This window comes from Myotis davidii, unplaced genomic scaffold (genome assembly GCF_000327345.1).
Source record: "Myotis davidii unplaced genomic scaffold, ASM32734v1 scaffold102, whole genome shotgun sequence".
In the NCBI taxonomy this organism is placed as follows: Eukaryota; Metazoa; Chordata; class Mammalia; order Chiroptera; family Vespertilionidae; genus Myotis; species Myotis davidii.
The window spans coordinates 469,988-486,846 of NW_006293778.1; the positions used below are offsets into that span (position 1 = coordinate 469,988).

Below are 16,859 nucleotides of genomic sequence, written 5' to 3' on the forward strand. Positions count from 1 at the left end.
AGCATACACCCAGCAGCGCTGCTGATGCCTGAACAGTATGTGTAATGAAGTGGGCGGGCATCGGGAGGCCACTATGGCACGGGGCAAGCACTATGGGCAGTCTATCTGAAGTGTACCTGGCGTATAAGACGACCCCCCACTTGGAGGCATATTTTTCAGGGCCAAAAAATCGTCTTATACGCCAGCAAATACGGTAACTTAAAGGAATCATGAAAGTCAAAGCATTTAAAATATAATGTTGAATGGGATAAAGTCTTTCCAGACAAAAAGTATAAGAAAACTAAAAGAAAATTTTGATTAATTAGGCTATGTAAGAAGCAAAAACTTATATGGAGAAAAAGTACAAAAAGTCAAATCATAAATACATTTTTTAAAACCTCACTTGAGGATATTTATTTGTTGTTTTTGCTTAAGAGAGAGAGGAAGGTGGTGGGGGAAGAAAGAGAGAAAGAGAAAGAGAGAGAGAGAGAGAGAGAGAGAGAGAGTCATCGATCCATCCATCTGTTGCCTCCTGTACGTGCCCCAACCAAGGATCAAACCTGTAACATAGGCATGTGCCCTGACAGGGGATCAAACCCACAATATTTTGGCGCACAGGACAGCTCTCCAACCAATTGAACCACCTGGTCAGGGCCATAATACATTTTAAAACATATGTCTCTGACTATTTCCTTGGTACATAAAGAGCTTTTAGAAATCAATAACAACTAGTGGCCCAGTGCACGAAATTCATGCATGGGTAGGGTCTCTAGGTCTGGTTGTCGATTAGGGCTGATTAGGTTCCCCACTTTCCTGCCTCCCTACCTCTCTGCCTTCTCCTTCCCTCACTCCCTCAGCACCCCACCGCTGCTGGTTGCCCACCATGTTCTGCACTGCCCCCTGGTGGTCAGCACACGTCATAGCGAGCGATCGAACTCCTGTTCTCCTGGTTGAACTCCTGAGGGGACACTTTGCATATATATAGTCTGCCTCCTGCCCACAACCAGGCTTCCTCCTTTGTCAAATATTGACCATAAAGGAATGGGTTTATTTTAGGGCTCTCTATTCTGTGCCATTGATCTACATGTCTTTTTTTTTTTTAATGCCAGTACCATGCTGGCTTAAGATATTCTTTGTATGTTTTTATTGATTTCAGAGAGAGGAAGGAAGAGGGAGAGAGAGGTAGAACCATCAATGATGAGAAGGAATCATTGATTGGCTTCCTCCTGCACATTGGACCGAGCTCACAACCCAAGCATGTGCCCTTGACCGGAATCGAATCTGGGACCCTTCCATCTGCAGGCCAACGCCCTATCCAGTGAGCCAAACCAGCTAGGGCTCATGTTGCTTTTAATGGGAAAACAGGTAGCAGAAGATGGGGAACAACCTAAATGTCTGTGGCAGTGTTAAAATTTATCCCCGAATTGGTACTCCTCCCTGTGAGTGTGGGCAGTGACAGTGACTGTGATCAATAGAATGTGGTGGAAGTGATGGTAACAGACTTTCAAGACTGGGTTATAAAAAGCATTTGCCTTCTTCCTCATTCTGCCTCTTGAGTTAGTCACCGTGGAAGAAGCCAGCTACCGTGTTGAGAAGACGCTGAAGCTGCCCCATGACGAGACCCACAGGCAGGAACTGAAGCCCCACGCCCACAGCCACGTGAACGAGCCGCCTGGGGGGTGGGCTCTCCAGCCCCAGCCAGGCCCTCCTTCCGGCGGCTTCAGCTCCAGCTGATTTCTTGGCTGAAACCTTGGGAGAGACCCAGAGCCAGAAGAACCCAACTAAGCTGCTTGTGAATCCATTACCAGGGGATCATGAGATAATCAATGTTTGGTTTAAGCTGCTAAGTTGTGGGGTCATTTGTTAAGCAACGATGGATAACAGATATAGTATTAAATAATAAAAAGCTGGTTAATAAAGTATTGTCCTGACATGAATTGGAACCCCATGCTGCTGTTAAAAATAATACCTTCTGCTTGAGATGTGGAAAGCTAGAAGGAGAACTATCTCCACACGTGCGAGATTTTAAAAAATCTTGAAAATACACAAATGCACAACTTTTCTTGAACGCATGAGAGAGCTGAGTTCACAAGGCAACATCTAACCTGAAATTTAAGGAAAAACATTTCCTTTCCCTTCTTCCCTCGGCTTCTTCCCCAACAGGCACGAGTCTCCTAAACTCTAAGGGTCCCTACAAGACTTGCAACCAGGGGAGCAGTGGGCAGCAGACGCTCATCCCAGCCTTACCCCCGACCCTGTCTCCAAGGCCCCCTTTTCTCTGACTTCTCAGTGAGCCAAAGCTGCCCGGCCTGGGCTCACTTCCCGACCCTGTCCCTCCCCTGCTGCTGCTTCTGTCCCAGGTCCCTCCTTGTTTCACTGTCCCTGCCTTAATAAACATCCTCTAAAATTCACCTGGACTCATGTTGTGAGATGTTTCCTGCACAAAGTCAAGAACCCACACACTGCCAGCCAGCCCAGCAGACGTGCACAGGGCCAGGGCCCCTTTCCAGCAACAGTCTTCTTAAGTGCACACAGAACATTTAACAGACCGTTGTTATGGGATGAATTGTCTCACACACACACACACACACACACACACACACACACACACACACCTGTGTTGTGTTGATCTCATTCTATTGATAGTGATACTATAGGCCACGAATGTATATTCTTCACTCAGATGCGTAGGCCTGAAAGGTAATCCTCCATTGTTTTGGCTAATTTAATAGAGCAAGGATATAAGACATGGAAAGGTTGCCTTTCAAAGATAATGAGTCGTTTTCATGTCCCAGGAACTTTGGGTTTGTAACGCCACCTGGGAATAGATGTTGTTTTCTCCATTATACAGCAGGAGAAACCGAGGCCCCGAGGGGTCACCCCAGGTCGTACAGCTGCGGAGTTGCAAAGGCCAGGTTCTAACCCACATCTCCCTGACTCCACGCTCAGTGCTCCTGCTCCTCACCAGGTGAGGCCCCAGGTGAGGTGGCCATGGCTGCCTCAGACCTTTAGTGAGCACACCGAGATGGACCATGCTCTAACCACTGAGCCTAACCACTAAGACTCCTGCCCACCCTCATGACGGAGGGGCTGACTGTCCCCTGGCTGAGAGGCATCTCTGGCTTAATTCAAGGTCTTCAGGAAAATGAAGACCCACAGTAAGAGAGAATGGGTGGGCGCTGACTCAGACTCCCACCTCTGGTGGAGAAATGATCTCAGGTCCTTCAAATTAGGGGGAGGGGCATCCCCACACCGCATCCCCCACCCTCCCAAACCCTAGAGCAGTGGTTCTCAACCTTGGCTGCACTTTAGAATCGCCTGGGAATCTTTTGAAAATCCCGATTTCTGGGCCCCATCCTCCGGAAATTCTGAAGAAACAGGATGGGGCCCAGAAATCAGGATTTTAAAAAGATTCCCAGGAGATTCTAATGTGCAGCCAAGGTTGAGAACCACTGCCCTAGAGCCTGAGATGAAAGTGCCTGCTTTCTCCCCAGGGCCACTTGTGGTTCCCTCCCCGTGGGGGCGGGCCGTTCAGCGACTTCTCACTATGTAAATGACCGGCTTCTCGGCCACACCTGAAGGAGGAAGCCGACTGGAATTAGCCTCAGGCCATTCAGGAAACCCAGCTGTGCTGAGCGAGGCCCCGCGAAGCAGCAGCACCAGCCTCCAGAGTCCCAGGCCCCGGCTCCCAGCCATGCCCTGGCAGCTCCCTGCAGCGATGGTGCTCTTCCTGTCCCTGGCCGGTGAGTGACAGACACGCCTTTGCACAGGGACCCTGCCAATGCCTGGTCCTAGTAAACTGAACTGCACTTTGGTGCCATTGACCAAGGTGAGACCGGACAGACTGGGGAGCTGTGGTAGCTTCCCTTACTGTGGGTATGTGGCTCCCAACATCTTGTCTCCCCCTTATGAGCTTACACAGGTGGGCGCACTTCCTTGTTTCCAAGGGCTTCCATGTGTGGAGTGGTTTTCTGTGCGTTGGGCAGAGCAGGTGGCAGCCCCAGAAGACAGTGACCCTGGCCCTGGTTCCCAGATGGGTTTGGGGCACCTTCTCAGGGAGAGTCTGTGGCGATCGCTTATATTTAAGAGAGGGAGGTGGAAGCCGGGACTTAGCCATGGGGCTCTTGCTACCTTGTCTGGGGAAAGCACCCCATGTCTTGCTTTTCCTGTTTTCCTCAAGTGGGAATGCCATGTTGATATTACATAGGCAGTGAATTGTGAAGATGAATGAGGTGTGATCTGACAAATCACGCCATTTCCAAAAGGGGTAAGCCAGGGCGTCAAAGATGTTTAAATGTCACCGTTACACTTGGGATCAGAGAGCCTGTCTGGGAAGCTGAGCTTTCCGTGACTATTTTATGTCCCCACCCCCTGCTTTCACCAAGAACGCTTTCCCTCTAAGACACGGAGTCCTCTCGGTTGCCCTGATCAGGTTTGCCGGTTAATCCGCAATCCCTCCCCCAACCACTGCACTGAGCAGGCGAGGGACCGAGCTCTGTCCACGCGGCCCTGCTGACAGGCTCCAAGGGGGGACACAGCGGCCCTGGAGTGTGACGTCAGTGGTTAGGGAGTTGGGTGAAGGATCGGACCAGCTGTGTATTCTGGTGCCACATTTTCAGAATTAGAGTTTCACATTCTGCTGGAGGCAGAAGGGAAGTCACCATTTCACTGAGCAGGGCAAGCGAATAAAAGCAGAAGATCTCAGTCTGGCAGTCAGCCTCGCTGACCGGTGCGTGAGAGCCAGTTCCATGGCTGACCTGACCGATGACTGACAGGTCCAGGAATGTCCCGGGCGCTGGGTAAACGCAGTGTGAGAGGAGCTGCTGCGGATTCTCAGAGGGAACCTGAGTGAATGAAGCGTGCGAAGGGGCCCCGTTTGCCACACGCGGGTCCTGAGGCTGGTTAAGGACTTGCTCCTGGCCGCTCCGCTGGCCAGAGCACTTTCTCAGGGCGGCAACCCTGAGACTGGCATCGGGAAAGCCCGGCTTGCGGTCCAGGCTCTGCACTACTGCACCTGCACGCATGGGTTCGAGAAATACTTGTGGAATTGGAGATGAGAAAACCATTAGGCACTCTGCTCGGAGAGACACAGCTTCTAGGTAAAGTGGCTGTGTAAGGGTTGCCCAGCCACTCTGCTTCCCTGTCTCAAATCCCTCCCTCGTGGAACGAGGGCATCAAATTTGTGTCATTTAAAGTTTAGGTTCAGCTGCACATAAGAGACAAGCCCCAAATGACAGTGAATTACACAGGATAAATGTTCCTTTCTCTCTGATGTGAAAACAAGTCCAGGGGAACACGGACCAGGTCTGGTGTGGGGACTCATGACCACGGACCCACCATCCTCTGTGCGACTTCTGCCCAAAGTCTCCTCATGGTTCTGGAGGTCAGCTGCAGCTCCAGCCACCACATGCACAGCGTCGCCCCAAGACCCGCCCGGCCTGCCGCTGTGCCTCCCACCACTTCCCCCGTTCCCACACCCCCCTTCCCCACCCTCCTTATGTTCCCGCCACGCTGATCCCCTGCTCTTCTCCAGACCAGCCAGGCTCTGAGGCCTCGGTGTCTTTGCACATAGGCACATAGGAACTTCTCCTCCAGTCGGATTCCTCCCCCACCTCCTAGCACTTGTCACATGGAGGGGGGTGGCCTGTTCTGCCTCCTGAGGCTTTGAGCCCCTGAGAACAAAGTGCCCCCAGCGCCAGCATGAAGCTTGGCTCACAGGAGGCTTCTACACTTTGGGGGAATTGGGTGCAGCAAGGAAGCCAAACAAAGAATATCTGGGAAGGACTGACCATCTGGGAAACACCTAGAGAAGAGGCCCTTGTGTGGCCACTGACTTTCCCAGAGCCTGCAGGTTGTCGGAGAACCACAACCTTCCCCCGCCTCTTCCTGCGGCTCATTCTCTAGAGGAGTCCCGGTCAGTACTGGGTCAGGCCCTGGGGTACTTGTTTGCTGAGTCTCCTGAATTCTGGAGAGGAGATGCTGGGAGGCGAGGGGCTTGGCAAATCAGTGTGTGACTCCATGGCTGTGTTGTTGTTGTTCTTAGCAGAGGGAGGGTCGACAGGTTCTGAGTTATGCCCTGCCCTTACTTCTGCCCACTGCCTATCTATATTTCAAGTGTTGGCATTTTAAAAAATATATTTTTATGGATTTCAGAGAGGAAGGGAGAGGAAGAGAGAGGTAAAAAATATCAACGATGAGAGAAAATCATTGATTAGCTGCCTCCTGCACTCCCTACCCTGGGGATTGAGCCTGCAACCCAGGCATGTGCTCTGACTGGGAATCAGCCCTGGTTCATAGGTCGACCTCAACCACCGAGCCATGCTGACGGGCTAAAAATATGTTTTTTAAAAAAGGAGTTTAGGGGTGATTTTCATTAGATGTGAACTTCAGGACTCTATAAATACCCTCAGAGAGAGATCTCCTTTGTCTTTTCCCAAGTCGCTGCCTAGCACCTGGCAGCTACATCTCCAATGCGTATAAAAATGCAATGAAATCACAGCTTTGAAGACACAAAGCCATCTCTCGCTGTACCTCATCACAAAGTCCCAAGGAACATCATCTGCAGTTTGTCCCCTTTTCTGGCTTGCGAGGTGCCTGGAGGGAGATAAGGATAGAGCTATTGGTTGCAAAGAGCCACAGGCCTTCTTCAGGGATAGTCCAAGAGCCTGTGACAATAATACACACTGCTTAATGCTCCATGAAGGCTTTCACTTAAACCAACTCTTTTGAGCCTTATAAACATCCTAGAGGTCTACAGTCCTCTTACCCCCATTCACTCATTCAGTTATTTATTCATCCGATCCATAGCCACAGAATGCTTCCTATGCACAGACACTGGTGGTGAAAAAATATGCACCATTCCCACCTCAAGATTGCTTCTAATCCAGTGGGAGAGGTGTGCAATCAACAGATAAGTCAATACGTAAACATTTAACCACAGCTGATATTCTGCTGGGACACACTGTCTGGCCAGGCTTATCGTTAAATATTTGTATTCCATCCCCTCATAGAATTACAAGTTGTGATCAGTGCGGTGAAGGCAACAAATACACCTCTGTGACGGAGAGTCACGGGATGGGGAGCTAGGTTACATAAGGGGGACAGGGAGGACTCTGAGGAGCTGACATACAGGGCGGGCAACAGTAGGTTGACAGTTTTAAGTATGCAAAACACAGTTTATCCTTGCATTATTATTTACTTATTAGTTATTGTCTTATTTATTTGTATTATTGTTATTATTATTTTGTATTCTTACTTATGACTTACCTTTAGGTAATGATGGCTGGTAATCTAACCTACTTTTTCCCGCCCCTTATAAGTCAAAACATGAAGGATAGCCCACCAGGTGTATCAAAGCCATTATGGCTTAATTTTCTTTCTAACTTGAGAAAGGTTAGGCCACTCAGAGATTAAGTAAGGAAATGACAGGAAATGACCTATATTTAGAAAGACAGGTGGCAGGATAAAATATGAAAGGGTACTGACTCTCCCATCATTGGAGGTAACCAAGCATAGAGCAGATGAACACATGGCCACTCACTGGTCCAATTTACACATCTGATTAGGGTTTGGACTAGCAGATCTTTAAAATCCCTTTTGAATCTGGGATTATGTGGTTTTATGCAAACTCTGTTTTATGTACAACTCTGTGACTCTTTATTACCACCCTTCACACTGCCCCAGCTGAGTCAGGTCAGCACAGCCGCGCTCTACCCAGGAACACCCTCTTCCTACGAACTGTCTTCACAGGTGAAGACGGGGAAAGAAGAATGGTCACTTAGCTGTCTCGCTGAATGTGATCGCTTGGTGTGTTAGCACCACACCCCATCTAGACAAGCGGGGTTGGATAGAGAAGACACAGGGGCTGGATGCAATATGATCACATCCTTGTAAAAAAAAAACATGGGTACGACCAAAACATTACGGCTGTTGCCTTGTGGTAGAATCTTGGGTGATCTTCACTTGACTGTTATATGCTTTTAACTTTCCCCTAAATCTGGGAATATGCATGTTAATTTTTAACGAAGAATGGGGGGAGACCTTTGTGAGCTGTTAGTTGAATGTTATCACTTTTGTTCCCCAATTTGCAGTGATTTTGCATCATGGCAGTCAAGTCAGAGCAACAGGGTTTCCAGAAATCACAGGCTCTTCTCAACCTACAAGAGCAGCAACAGTACAGGCCACAGCAAAACCTTCTTTCCTGAAACGGACTAGCCAAGTGCCTCACAGAACTACAGCAGCAAGTTCGACGGGTGGTCCCGTCCCCTCTCAAACAGCTGCCACAACCTCCAACTCTGAGACCCCAATGACACACACAACAATAAAAACTCTGACAACAACCTCTCTCATAACCACAGACAGCACCCCATCCACCAGCCCCAACACCCACACTCCAGTCACAACCCTGGCCACACCCAACAACTCACACACGGCTGCTCCCGTCACCGAGGCTACAATCGGCCCCAGCACAGCTCCTGGTTCACTGCCCCCCACCATCACCCCACCAGCCCATACAACTAGACCCAACCCATCGACTGCCAGCCACACAACTGGGAAGACCACCCAACCCAGTAGCCACACAACTGGGAAGACCACCCAAACCACCCTTCCAACAACTTTGTCCACCTCACCACACATCAACACAACCAGTCAGAAGCCCACTCAACCCACCCATGCCCTGGTCACAACCACAGCTGCACACAATGCCACCCACACAGCCTCCCCTGCCACCATAGCTCCAGGGCCCACCCTGGCACCTCAGCCATCACCAGCCAAGACTGGAATTTATCAAGTGCTAAATGGAAGCAGGCTCTGTATCAAAGCAGAGATGGGGATACAGCTGATGGTTCAAGACACGGAGTCGGTAAGTTGGGGCCTCGGGACTGTAACACTGTCTTCAAAAGGTTTGAGTGGCGTCTCCTGGCCAAGAATGAGCATTCCCCTGCATCCCGCATCTTTTCATGAAATAAATAGCATGAACGCCCCTTCCTCCAAGGTGCTCCATTAAAACAGCGGTCGCCAACCTTTCGGACCTCACAGACCACCAGCGGTTGGCGACCGCTGCTCCAAAGGTGTAGGTGAATCTGTTTTAGAATATGTGTAAAAATAGAAACCGACAGTGACAGCTGGGAGAGAGGAAGGCACTCACCCAAAATTTAAATATGCACACCTGCCGCAACCTGCACGGCTAGGGTTCGGGGTCTGAAGGAGGGGCTGACGGACACGTGAAATACTATACAAGAAATATGAATTTAGAAGGCACGGGGGGCCAGGTGGAGACCTCTCTCTTGGAGAGGCACACCGAAACCTGGCCTTATCCGCTTTTTATTCGGTTTTAGACACACATCTTGCCCTCAGTAAAGCACGGCAAACAGGTAGCAGACAGACCGTCTCTAAGGTCAGTAAACATCAGTAAACATCAGTAAGGTCCAGTAAACATTTACTCTGAGGCTATTAGGACAGGAAATTGCTTTAAGCCACCGCTATCTCAACACAGCCCTGCTGATGCCCAAGGTCCACGGGCCTTCCGCGTTCCTTGGTGCACTGTTATGGCAGTATTGGGAAAGCAGTGGCCTCCCGCACACTCCCCTCACGTTTAGCCACCACAGGCAGAGCATCCGGGGTGCTCAGTGTTGATCCCACCCCGCCCTGCCCGCCTGATGGCCTCCCAGCCTCAGCAGCTTGTCCTGTGAAGTGAGAGGTTTGGATTAGGTGGTCTCCGTGGTTCCAGCCAGCTGGGACATGAATACGGAAAATCCAGATTAACAAGAAGATCAGAGGGGATGGAGGTGAAACTGAGATGATTTGATTTACTAAAGGAATCACCACAAAACTGTACTTTCTTCTTTTGTACAGTTTCTTTTTATGGTTGTTCATACTCACCCAAGGATATTTTTCCATTGATTTTTAGAGAGAGGGGATAGGAGTGGGAGAGACAGAGAGAGAGAGAAATATCAATGTGACAGAGACACATCGATTGGTTGCCTCCCACACCTGCAACTGAGGTAGGTGCCCTTGACCGGAATTGAACGCGAGACCCTTCAGTCCACAGGCCGATGCTCTATCCACTGAGCCAGACCGGCTAAGGCTTTTTTGCACAGTTTTTATGATTTCAAACAGAACTTCCACATTTGAAACTGAAGTACATTACATAGCAAATCTTTCCCGCAGTACCTTTCAACATGCATAATTTAACAAAAATTAACTCCCACACAGTTTATCAGGAATATACCTGCCAGGAGTTTTCTACCCAGGAGCTCCTCTCTGAGGGAGAGCTCCTTTAAAGAATGCTTTGAACCTAACAGTTGGGAAGTGTGAGGCGTCATACAGGGACTTTGAAATTCTCAAGTGAACCCCCGCTAGCCTTGAATTCAGGCTCACTTATTAGCCTCTGTCCTTTGCTTCGCCAGCTAGACTTGTCTTCTGTATCGACATGAGCTGATCTACTTTATCTGGTTTAGGTTTTTTCACCTCAGAGATACTTCAACATCGACCCCAATGCAACGCAAGCCTCTGGGAACTGTGGCTTCCGAAACTCCAACCTTCTCTTGAACTTCCAGGGCGGATTTGTGAACCTGACCTTCACCAAGGTGAGGACTGAGCTCCTTCACACGAACTGGCTTCAACATCTCTCTCCCTCCCGCTCCCTCTGGGGCCCACACTTCACTTTGAGTTCCAGGGAAATAGATCTCAGGGCCTTTTGAGATGTTCTCTGATAAGAATGAGGGGCCTGGAGATGGAGAGGAGGAAAGTGTCGACATCTTATGTTTGCCTTCGGCCCCCTCCCGCCTCCTCTGTGCAGCTCAGAAGGCCTTTTGATGCCTCTTGGGGGAGACTTGGCCTGGGGAACCCAGCAGTACGCGCCCTTTGCAAACCACCCAAGGAGGAAGTTGTAGAGATGAATAGACCCAGAGGAGTTCCCAGTGAGCGTCGGAGAAACAAGACTAGTCTAAGACAAAAACCAAATGTCACAATGGGTCTTTCCAGCCACAGCAGGCAAAACTCAGGGACTAACCAGGCTCTGGGTTTTCTAGACCATTTCCTGGGAGGGCGTAAACAACAGAGTAGAATGGAAGAGCACGGGCGTGAGGCCAGAGCGTCACTCATTCTCCTCCTGACATCAGGCAGGCAACTCAACTGGTCTGAGCTTTGTTTTATCGCTTGAAAAATGGGGGAAGGGAATTCGAGTTCACTTCTGTAAAGAGCATTGTCCAATACAAGGAAAGTAGATGTTCAATAACCAGGAACTATGATTGAACTGAGAGAGGGAGAGAGAGAGAGAGAGAGAGAGAGAGAGAGATCAATTTGTTGTTCCACTTATCTATGCATTTACTGGTTGCATCTTGTATGTGCCCTGACTGGGGACTGAGCCCACAACTTTGGCATATCAGGACAACACTCCAACCAACTGAGCTACTTGGCTAGGACTGGTAATTTATTTATTTTTCTTACTTTAAAAAAAATAAAATGTTTTAAATTGATTCAATTAACAAAGATTTTTAAGTAGAATAATACATAATGTTGGCAAGGACACACATAACCAAGTGCTCTCAACATTTCTGGAAGGAGTTTGCATTTGCACCCTGTGACCTTTGGTCTTCTATGTCCTTTTCCACATCTTGCAGCGAAAATATTTTTCCACTTTTGATGTGAAGGGAGATTTCCATTAAATCTGCATAAGAAAAACATTAGAGTAAGTATGAGATGATAAGTGGCAACTACTAAGGCCTCTGTAGAGAGGAGACTAAAGGAAGGCTAGGGAGTGCCCATCCTCCCCAGGCCGGCAGCCACGCCACAGCTGCGGCTGGTGGGGCCAGTGGTGGGGCTGGCATCTAGCCCGGGCACTTGTCACAGTCTTTTATGGCGGGCACTGCCCTACTGCACCAGTTGTTAAATATTATACACGTTACCTCTCTCAGGTGATAATGAGACCAATGTTGCCCGAGCTTCTGATTGTTCAAAGGAAGGCAAACATTGAGATCCTTTTATAAAAGCACATGATTTTTTTTAAGTGTTGCCAACACATTTTTAAAAACTTGAGCACTCTCCTGGCCAAACAAAACATAGCTGAGGCCGTACTTGATCTGTGGACCCCAGAGTGGTGGCTTCCGCCTAAACGGTGAGCTGTGTGAAATGCATGAAGGCAGGAAAGCCATCTAGATTCGTCCACAAGAGAAATGGCTCAACAGCTCAGTCAGTTACTTTTCAAATATTGCTGTGTTCTACTCCAGTGTTTCTCAACAGGCGCAGTAGCAACATTTGGACTTAGATGAGTCTCTGTGGTGGGGGGAGAGAGAGAGAGAGAGAGAGAGAGCGAGAGAGAGAGAGAGAGAGAGAGAGATCAATTTGTTGTTCCACTTATCTATGCATTTACTGGTTGCATCTTGTGTGTGCCCTGACCTGGGATTGAGCCCACAACTTTGGCGTATCAGGACAACACTCCAAACAACTGAGCTACTTGGCCAGGGCCTCATGTTAGTCATTTTCAATGATTATTCCAACAATGTCACACTCTCAACATAAGACATGGCTTAAGATAAATATGTTAGTAAATAAATATTCTGAGAACATATTTTCATAAATGAAATGTGCTGCTATACATATACAGAATATACATAATTTGTTTTCTAGCCTTTTAAAACATTTCTTTTTAAAAATGGTAATGTTGGAGAAGGAGCCCTTAGACCCTTTTATTACAAAATCTTTACAGCAAAGTCTTTACAAAATATCTCTTAAGTGCTATGGGAGAAAATTTTAAAAAAAAACCATTTAAAAATAGTGCCTTGTTAGATCCAACACAATAGAGTTTATATAAAGAATAGAAAAAGGGAGTTCCTTTACCTTGTGGGGACACCATCCCTGGTCTCTACCTACTAGACGCCAACCCCAGTTGTGGCAACCCAAAATGTCTCTAGATAGTGCTTAATGTCCCCCTGGGGGCAAAGTCACCCCAGTGCTCTAGAGAAAAAGAGAGAGAAACAGGAGTATATTTTAGTTATAATATAATCTATAATAATAAAAGCGTAATATGCTCATTAGACTGGACATCCTTCCGGATGACCTTCCAGACGAAGCCGCAGCAGTGGGGCTGAGGCAGTGGGGCGAGGCAGAGACCCCCGGGCCGCAGCCACGGCGGAGGGGGCCAAGCCCCCTTGCATGAATTTCGTGCATCAGGCCTCTAGTAAATGTTATAAGTGAGAACCAGATTGTGGAACGATAAATGGAAGCTGATTAGCAAGCTTGATTTTCAACCAATTTATCAATAAGAATTTACTGAGCTAGACATTATGGAGCGGGGTGGGGGGGGCAGAACTATAAGCTGTAGCTGCAGGTTCTAAGTCATGGACAATAATTTGTAATTTTAAAAATTTAAATACAGTGACAGAAACAGAGAAAAACCTGCCTCCTATACTGTCATTTGATGCCATTGTCCAATCAAGACTCTAATTACCCATATGATTTCCATGTGGCCACGGGCAAGCTGCTCACTGTCTCTGAGCCTGTTTCCTCTCCTGTGTAGTTCACCGAGCCCAGGGGGAACGGGCCAGCGTATGTGCAGGTGCTAATAAGGCCTCTGAAGAGAGGAGACAAAAGGAAGGCTAGGGAGTGCCCGTCCTCCCCAGGCGAGGCAGCCACAGCACAGCTGCTGCTGGTGCGGCCAGTGGGCTAGCGTATGTGCAGATGCTAAGCGTGGTCTCTGGCCCATAGTCAGGTTAGGAGAGCTAGGTTTCCTTTCTTATTTTCTTCAGTTCCATTTTTTTTTAAAGAACCGAAAACCTTTCTGGGACAATTCTCATTTGACTGAAGTGACTTGCTGAAAGTTGTTCAGACCCTTCAGGTGCAAGATAAATATACCTTCCTTCCCCTGCCAACTTCCTTCCTGCCGGATAGTTTGTTTTAAAAACACCTTTCAGTAGCTTTGGGTAGAGTTCATTTTTCTGTGCTCAGCACAACGCCTGGTTGGCAGGGCAGCTCCAGGGCATGGGAGAAGCCAGTCACCCAGCGGGGAGGGGCAACAGGGCTACACAGGGCATTGGCCAGCTCAGGTCTGGAAATCTGCTAACCCACCTAGTGTTTCCAGGGGCCTGCAGAGTCCTCTTAGCTTATAGACTCCTGAGAACTCTTACCAGCACAGAGGGCACTACTTAGAGCTTCCCAAGTAGATGGTACCATTTTATGCTCTGTTTTCCCTTTCACTTTCCCTCTGCCTAGAATGCCCCTTCCACCCCTTACCCCCCTTTTGCATTCAGCCTTTAAGATGGCTCAACTCAATTATCTTCACCTTAAGAAGTCTCCCCACTCCACCTCCATCCCAGGTAAAACTGGGAGACTCTTCTCTTGGTTCCCTGAGCCTCCTTCTGTTGTTCCGACACCTCCATTAGGGCCCTTGTCACACGTTCTGCCATCATGAAGGCAAGTCTATGACATTCACATTTCTCTCTCTAGTGCCCAGCCCTGACTTGGTACACATAACACATAGCAAGTGTTTGATGACTAAATAAATCAATAAAGGAGTAAGTCTAAATTTCACAGAGAACTGGGCCCTTTGGCTATTGTGCTAGTCACACAATGCTGAGCAAAAAGACCTGATCGATGTTGAAGACAAAATTCACATCCTGAACATCTGTAACTATGAAACTCCTACAGTACATTTTGCAGAAGCAAAGGAGAGGACCCCGGGCCTGTGGTCAATGGCGTGCTGCCTTCCTGAGCAGGCTTGACTGGCGGGCTTGCTCTAGGCCCCGTCTGCTCTGGACTCTGTCCTTTGCTAAAGGGGGTGTTTAGGTTCCTTGAGGAATTAGGATCTCTTTAATGAGATATTTCAGCGCTCCCTTTTGATGCAGTGTCAGCATCCCATTGATTGAGTAGTGAGATGGGACTTTTGCAAATGGTCTGTTCAAATGGCCCTGCTGTAAGTCCATATACGACATTAGGAGATCTTGGCCCCCTTTTGTCCATGTTGATGGGTCCATAAAGGATTTTCATTTTGTCTGTCATGAATCTGGCATGGGAGATGTTTGTCATTCTCCAAACCAAACCCCAGATAAGAAAAACATCTGGCAGAGAATGACCACATGGGTGTGGGCGTCAAAGAAAAAGCAGACACTGTGAACTGAAGAATGTGTGGCATGTAACTTCCCTTGGGTTTTAGGTTAAGTCTGACACCTGCTTGAAGCTTCCCACATCCTTGTCCCCATCCACCGACCCCTATCCCCTGGAGCTGAGCTTTCAGTTTCTTTAATCAATAGAGCCGTGGAAGCTTAGCTTACCTGCTTGCTCTCTTTTTCTATTATAGATCTGAATCTAGGAAATAGATTTAAAAATAAATAATTTGACTTCAGTGAGAGAAGTTTACTGGGGAGGGGCAATCTAATTTGTTGTTGGATTGTTAATAACACCAGGCAAAATTTGAGTAAAGACTCTGTGATAAGTTTTTTACATGGATTCCTTCATTTAATCCTCCCATCAACCTAAGAGGTAAATCCTGTTATTATGATCCCCATTCTTCCACTAAGTAAATTAAAAAAATTAAATTTTGACAATGTTCACAAAGATTCAACAATCCAAACTAGACTGCAAGGGAACAAAGAGATATTTTCAAAATAGTATTAAAAGAATTTTAGTAACATGTTATTCTCCCAAATAGGTAAGCCACTCTATATCATTTCATTAGCAATTGATTGGTTTAGCAACCTTGTTTTTCATTGGTGGTATGGACCAGGAGTCGACAAGCTATGGCACCCAGACCAAATCCAGCCCATCCCCTAAACCCGTGGTTGGCAAACCACGGCTCGTGAGCCACATCCGGCTCTTTGGCCCCTTGAGTGTGGCTCTTCCACAAAATACCACGTGCAGGCACGCACATACAGTGCGATTGAAACTTCGTGGCCCATGCGCGGAAATTGGTATTTTGTGGAAGAGCCACATTCAAGGGGCCAGAGAGTCGCATGTGGCTCGCGAGCCGTGGTTTGCCGAGCCGCAGTTTGCCGAGCCGCAGTTTGCCGACCACTGCCCTAAACATATATGACCTGCAAGCTAAGAATGGAGGAACATGTAAGGCAGGATCCTGCAGACCAGTGCTTGTTTTATCTGACCTCCAAACAATGAGAACTGAGGCTAGATGCTTAACTTCTGAGCCTATTTGTTCTCAGATGTAAAACAAGCTGATAATATTTATTCTGTCTCAGGGGGTTATTACAAGGATCAAAGGAGGCAGTGTAGGTAAAAGCATGTGCTTAATAAACTGTGAAACTTTTATAGAATTACTAGAGGCCTTGTGCACGGATTCGTGCACTGGTGGGGTCTCTTGCCCTAGTCTGTGCCCTCTTGCAATCTGGGGGATGTGCCCCCTTGGGGGATGTCAGACTGCTGGTTTTGACCCGATCCCCGCAGACCAGGCTGAGGGACCCCACCGGTGCATGAATCCGTGCATTGGGCCTCTAGTATACAAATAAGATCTTTGGTTAATCTCTTCCCACCCTCCCTCTCTCCCTTTACCTCTGAGATTCATCAGTCTGTTCCATGTTTCCATGCCTATGCATTGAGCATCTGCACCCTGGTGGTCAGCACGCATCATAGGTACGGGTCGAATGGTTTATGATCGCTTAGGCTTTTATATATATACTAGAGGCTCGGTGCACAAAAATTGGTGCACTCGGGGGGAGAGGAGGAGAGGTGGTCCCTCAGCCCGGCCTCTGCCCTCTCGCAGTCTGGGACCCCTCGGTAGATAACGACCTGCTGGCTTAGGCCTGCTCCCAGGTGGCATAGGGCAGGCCCAATCCCTAGGTGCAGCCCCTGGTCAGGCTCAGAGCAGGGCTGATTGGGGAGTTGGGGCGCTGCCCCCTGTCATGCACAGAGCAGGGCCCGATCAGGGGGTTGGG

The 16,859-nt window shown here is 48.4% G+C and overlaps 2 protein-coding genes across 3 annotated transcripts in view; both read left to right on the top strand.

The window, feature by feature from the left end:
• The window catches only part of MCF2L2 (MCF.2 cell line derived transforming sequence-like 2), a 114,681-nt gene extending 113,054 nt beyond the window's left edge, over positions 1-1,627 (top strand). Inside the window, exon 18 of the mRNA XM_006767398.2 lies at positions 1,541-1,627. The gene's annotated coding sequence lies outside the window, so the exon portion shown is untranslated. The remainder of the gene's footprint in view (positions 1-1,540) is intronic.
• Positions 1,628-3,485: 1,858 nt separating this feature from the next.
• Positions 3,486-16,859, top strand: part of LAMP3 (lysosomal associated membrane protein 3) — a 27,476-nt gene continuing 14,102 nt past the window's right edge. The window contains exons 1-3 of one of the 2 annotated variants that reach the window (XM_006767401.2): positions 3,486-3,722; positions 8,070-8,842; positions 10,440-10,568. In XM_006767401.2, coding sequence (XP_006767464.2) covers positions 3,533-3,722; positions 8,070-8,842; positions 10,440-10,568 — 1,092 coding nt within the window. In that variant the 5' untranslated portion in view covers positions 3,486-3,532. The remainder of the gene's footprint in view (positions 3,723-8,069; positions 8,843-10,439; positions 10,569-16,859) is intronic. The other variant, XM_006767400.2, reaches the window with a different exon arrangement.